At 46.9% G+C, this 6,413-nt stretch overlaps 1 protein-coding gene across 1 annotated transcript in view; it reads left to right on the top strand.

Annotated features, from left to right (window-relative positions):
• slc25a13 (solute carrier family 25 member 13) overlaps window positions 1-6,413 on the top strand; it is a gene marked incomplete at both ends in the record, with an annotated part of 49,720 nt that overhangs the window by 36,519 nt on the left and 6,788 nt on the right. The window contains 3 exons of the mRNA XM_080531802.1: window positions 1,073-1,125; window positions 1,535-1,615; window positions 5,793-5,933. Of these exons, the coding sequence (XP_080387928.1) occupies window positions 1,073-1,125; window positions 1,535-1,615; window positions 5,793-5,933 (275 nt within the window). The remainder of the gene's footprint in view (window positions 1-1,072; window positions 1,126-1,534; window positions 1,616-5,792; window positions 5,934-6,413) is intronic.

The raw sequence follows: 6,413 nt of genomic DNA on the forward strand, positions 1-6,413 counted from the left end.
GGCTTCCTGTAAAGTTCAGAATAGATTTCAAGATCCTTCTGCTTGTTTATAAAGCTCTCACTGGCACAGCACCAGAATATCTGAAAGACCTTTTGCTAGCATATCAGCCCAATAGAGCTCTCAGGTCTTCTGACGCTGGTTTTCTCTGTGTACCACCATTTACCATAGAAGAGATTTGGTGAGGCTGCATTCTCATTTTATGCACCCAAATTGTGGAATGCACTGCCAGTTTACATTAGAGATGCAACCTCAGCAAATATGTTCAAGTCAAGACTAAAAACCCATCTTTTTAATATTGCCTTTAAATGACTAAATAATTTAATTATGATTATATAATGATTGGAGCACTTTGAGCTGCAACGTTTGTAGGAAAAGTGCTATACAAATTATACAAGTTATTATTATTATTCATAATATGCATCCCATGCATTACAATGAGCCCAGCCTCCGGTTTCTACCTCCACCATCCTCCCCTGGTTTCAGCCCAGCCAGAAGCCATGAAACCATACTAATGATATGTTTGTGCTTCTGTGTCTGTGTGGCCTTTTTAGGACTTGCGTCTGTCCGCCGTCCCCCAGCCCACGCCCCCCTTCACTATTAAGTTTGTTTGTTACTTTAGGGATAGGGGCAGGGGATGGAGGAGGGTAGGGCAGGGTGGGGTAGGGGGGTGTCATCGCACTCGCATCTGATTATTTTGTTTATTTTTATCCGCCTGGAACTCTTTGGGTTGTAATTGAGGGCTGCGTAAACTTTGGTTAGAGTTATTTTATATATATATATATATATATTTCTTTCCTTTTCTGGGACGTGCATTTTTCTTTCACTTTGTTAGCCTGTTAAGCCCCTGATGTCCCCACACTCCACATCAATAGAGTTCATTAGTGTTGGGGGGATAAGGCAGGATAGGATGCAGAAGGGCCCTGGATTTGCTCCATATGGGGTGTGTGTGTGTATGTCTGTGTGTCTGTGTGTGTATGTGTGTGTGCTGGGGGGTGGGGGGGCAAGGCTGTGGGCCGCCAGTCGTACTTCCTTGGCTCTTCTCTTGTCTAATCATCTTGTTCCCTAATTATAGGTCTGGTACCACAGCTACTGGGTGTGGCCCCGGAGAAAGCCATAAAGCTTACAGTAAGTGTCTTATTTCCCCACATGGGCCCAGTCCCGAGTCAGAATGGAGCCCCTCATCACATGGGCCCAGTCCCGAGTCAGAATGGAGCCCCTCATCGAGTTTAGGCCTCTTTGTTTGTCTAACTCTACAGTACAGATTTGATGTGCCCACCCCATCACCCACCACCCTAATGTCATTTATCTGCTTGATTTCAATCAGAATCGTCTGGTAGTAACAGTACTTAGTCTAGTGAGGTCTACTAATAGTCTACTGTCGTACATATATATTACTACGGGTGCATTAGCAACATTAGCATTAGCATTTTGTCTCGTTTTCTGATGGCTCATTGTAATATCTTAGGGTGCTGGAAAGACATGTTTGGTTTAAAGGCGATCGCACGCCCACGTTTGTTTTCTCCTCTCATCACAGGTGAATGACTTTGTCAGAGGGAAGACCCGGCAGAAAGACGGGACTGTCCCTCTCCCTTTTGAGATTCTGGCCGGTGCATGTGTAAGTCTCACACTACCGCCTGTATCAACCTCCATGCACCATGGTGTATTCCTTTACAGTACTGTACATATACACTGTGCCAAATATAGCAAGTATTTGCTTGTTTTCTTTCTATGGGGTGTCCAGTTGGCAGGTATCTAGACAGGTTCTAATGGCTTGTTGTGCCTCTTGAGTCAGCTGTATGGGGATGTAGCACGTCTTGAGTGCGGGCCCACAGCTCAGGTGTTTTTTTAAGCTTGACACAGAGACGGAGACAGACGGTGCTGCTACCTGAGACCCCCCCCCCCCCCCCGCACCACTCCTCCTCGTGTGTTTGATCAGTGAGCTGTCATACAGACAACCCCCCCCCAGCTTCAGCACTGCTCCCCAATGAAAGGAGGTCTTTCACCATGACCCCTTTTGATGCTGATCACTAAAGCAGGATATTTAGGGATACACGAGTCATTGTGTACTCACATAGTTGCTGGGTGCTCGCATGCACTTACAATTAAGGCAAGGAGCGCATTGGATTATGAAGATCAACAAGGTACAGTATTGCCACGAATCGTTCATTAGAGTAGTGTGGGAATTAGACATAGATGGCTGTGGAACTGTGTCGGAAATAAGACGTGCCTGTAGTATACAGTACATGGAGCTCAGGGGGGAGTAGAGGAGTGGATTGGAGTGGAGTGACGATGGATGGATTTTTTTCTCTTTTTTTCCCTGAGCTGTTCTGACAGCTCCTTTCATCCTGGCTGAGCCACTGGTGTTAGTGCTGGCGCTGCACTCTCCTTTTATCACTCCTCCACACACACACACACACACACACACACACACACACACACACACACACATACACACATACACACATACACACAGACAGATACACTCACACGCAGACAGACACACACAGACAGACACACTCACACGCAGACAGACACACACAGACAGACACACACACACACACACACACACATACACACACACACACACACACATATACACACATACACACAGACAGACACACTCACACGCAGACAGACACACACAGACAGACACACACAAACATGCAGACAGACAGACAGACACACACACACACACACATACACACACACACACACACACACACACACACACACACACACACACACACACACACACACACAGACACACACACTCCACATGCTAAATTCTGCATAGTGAGACTTTACCCACAGCACATGACATGTGTTTATATAATTTAGAAGCTGTAAAAGTGCTGGTTTGGGCCCAGCGACAATCCCAGCCCAGCAGTCTACAGGGCAGGAAGGGGGGACGAAAAAGAAGTCCATTGGGGAGGAGAGAAAGAGGGAGAAAGAGTGAGGGGTGGTGTACAGTCAATTAAGTCCAACATAATTTATAATGCTCCTCCTGTTTCCCTCCTCTCCTCTCCTCTCCTCTCCTCGCCCAAATGATGTTGCCTCAGACTTAAGCCGAGTTACAGTTGCCAAGACTTAATGATTATTTGGTAAGAGCGGCATGCTCCGTTGACTGAGACGCTGGCTGGATGCTTATCGGCCAGTTGCTTGCCCTCATTTTGGGGCTTGGTTACTCAAAGTACAAACTGGGCCAAGAAAGAGAGAGGGAGGGAGAGAAAGAAAGAGAGAGAGGGAGAGAGGGAGAGAGAGGGAGGGAGAGAGAGAGGGAGAGAGAGAGAGAGAGAGAGAGGGAGAGAGAGAGAGAAAAATACAGTGACGCTTTGTTAGTTTTTACTGTAGAAATTATTCAGTGTAAATCACTCCAATTTGCATGCTGATTTTAAGCCTTTGTAATGGTTTGTTATTCAGCTCCTTTGTGAAAATGTTTATTTATTATTAACAGTTAACACACGTGTGATCAGACACACACACACACACACACACACACACACACATACCCACACACACACACACACACACACACACACACACACACACACACACACACACACACACATACCCACACACACACACACACACACACACACACACACACACACACTCAGACACACACACACACACACACTCAGACACACACACACGCACACACACACACACTCAAATACATGTACGCATGTGTAATCCTCACTTAACCATTCTCTTGGCACCTATGAAAGTGTGAGTGGTTACTAATGGAGGGTGGCTAATGTTTGCTCCTGGCGCTAAGCTTTTGTTTGCCTTTGAAAAGTAAACTGAGGTTGTGTGTCTGTGTGTGTTTGTGGGTGGGTGTGTGTGTGTGTTGGTGTTTGCTGGTATGTGTGTGTGGTTGTAAGCATACTTGTGTGTGTGTGTGTGTGTGTGTGTGTGTGTGTGTGTGTGTGTATGTCTGTGCATTTGAGTACATGCACACATATGTATGGAGTTGCTGACATGAGTGTGGTCAGTTCTGCGGTCTAAGGCCCTCTCTCTCTCTCTCTCTCTCTCACTCACTCACTCACTCACACACACACACACACACACACACACACACACACACACACACACACACACACACACACACACACACACACTGCTCTAGCAGTGGAGCGTGTCTGAGGTGCTGACTCTCAATCCCCCTCAGGGGATCACCTTGCCTTGTAATTACCTGGGAATTATCAGTGCGCCACGGACTGTGTCACTCTGTAATCAAACCTCTCTCTCTCTCTGTCTCTCTGTCTCTCTCTCTCTCTCCCTCTCTCTCTTTCTCTCCAAACAGTCTTCTGTCAAAACTAATTGTGTGGTTCTGTCTCTAACCTTTGTTGTTGTTTGGTCTCCTTAGCGTTTGAGATCTCCAATTAGTGTCCCAATTGATGTAACCGAAAGTTGTTGGCTCAAGTGCCCCAATTCCAGTTGCCAATAGACTCTTAATGCATCGCCATTATGCTGTTGTAATCAACTATGAAAGATCATTTTCCACAGAAATAGCCATAAAGCGGTAGCTGTGAGCGCTGAGAAGCGGCCTCCTGCTATTCGCTACCCTCATTTAAGTCTGGAAGGGAAGTGCGGGCCGTTCTGCTCCAGTCTATTTAAAGTCTACCTTCAATGAGACGATTATGATCTCTCCCTCGAAATATGGTAACGCTTACAAAATGGAGGAACTCTTTAAAAAAAAAAAAACTGCTTACGGTTGCAGATTGGGGCTCATTTGATGCCTTCCCGTAAGATAGAGGGGACACACACAATTCAACATTCATATCTGAGCAAAGGGAGAGAAGAAAACCCCCCAGAAAAAAACGACAACAACAACAAACAGTACAGGCCCTATTTAGAGGGTGGAAGAACTCCATGGAAACAGATTTCTATCTAATTGCACTGTGCCGCTTTCTCTGTGCAGCCATGGTAACCAGGGGCAACGAGAGTGGGGGAGAGAGAGAGAGAGAGAGAGAGAGAGAGAGAGAGAGAGAGAGAGAGAGAGAGAAGAGAGAGAGAGAGAGAGAGAGAGAGAGAGAGAGAGAGAGAGAGAGAGAGAGAGAGAGAGAGAGAGAGAGAGAGAGAGAGAGAGAGAGAGAGAGAGAGAGAGAGAGAGAGAGAGAGAGAGAGAGAGAGAGAGAGAGGGGGGGGGAGAGAGAGAGAGAGAGAGAGAGAGAAAAGTCAGGAATGGCCGCCAGGCCAGACTCTCCGTGACGAGACACAGTTAAGCTCTGTTTTTTAACGCCACTACCGCGCCCCTGCTTCAGTCTAGATACCGTAAACATGAAAAGCGCTGCCGCCTTAAAGGCCTCGTAGAGGGACTCGCCTGGACCTGCCGCAGTGTGTTTTTCTCCCGAACAAGTACAAGGTTGGAGAGGTGTCGTTCTGTCAGCCCCCAGGGCCCGAGCTCTGGGCGGAACTGAAGATGGATGGTTGAGAGGCTCCCCGCTCATCAGCTGTCTGAGGATCCTGTAGTCCCCCTCTCCATGTGTTGCTACTTGTGTATTGTATGCTAATGATATCTGCCAGAGGCTTGAAATCTATACCAGAGAACCAAAGCGAAACAGAAATAAAAGTGACTGTATATCAAGAAACTGTATATCCCTGTATCAGTGTCTGGAATTAATCTTGTGTGTGTGTGCGTGCGTGTATGTGTGTGTGTGTTTGTGTGTGTGTGTGTGTGTTTGTGTGTGTGTGTGTGTGTGTGTGTTTGTGTGTGTGTGTGTTTGTGTGTGTGTGCGTGTGTGTGTGTGTTTGTGTGCGCACGCGTGTGTGTGTGTGTGTGTTTCCAGGCTGGTGGATCCCAGGTGATCTTCACCAATCCTGTGGAGATTGTGAAGATCCGCCTGCAGGTGGCTGGAGAGATCACCACGGGCCCGCGGGTCAGCGCCATCTCCGTCTTCAAAGACCTGGGCTTCATTGGCCTGTACAAGGTGGGTCCCGTGCTGTTGAAACATAGTACGGTCTGTACCTGTCACCATCCATGTACCATCAGGTCAGAATAATCCGTAGTACGATTTCTTATGTTTGTATTTGATCATTCCATTCGAGTAGTAGCCTTTTTCCCAGATAATATATGCAGTGCCAATCCATCCCTGATTACTGGACTCGAAGTCTGTGTTTGCTATTTATTTTGATACAAGAAGGGACCGTTTATAATAAAGCTGTATTTAACCCTAATTGTCATAATTGCCATTTTTCTATGGAGCGGCAGTCAAAATTACAGTGTACAGCTCCAGCATATTAGTATAATATGATTTTTCTTCACTCCCCTGCACAGTAAGCAGTGGCAATACTGTATTTAAAAACTGAAATCCCCACCTCCATCCCTCCATTCTATCCCATATCAAAGAAGGCCCCCCCCACCTACCAGCCCCCCGTCCCCTCGCCCAGTGGGGCTCTCAGCAGGTCTA

The sequence above is a fragment of the Nansenia antarctica genome (genome assembly GCF_963989245.1).
Source record: "Nansenia antarctica genome assembly, chromosome: 5".
Lineage (NCBI taxonomy): Eukaryota > Metazoa > Chordata > Actinopteri > Argentiniformes > Microstomatidae > Nansenia > Nansenia antarctica.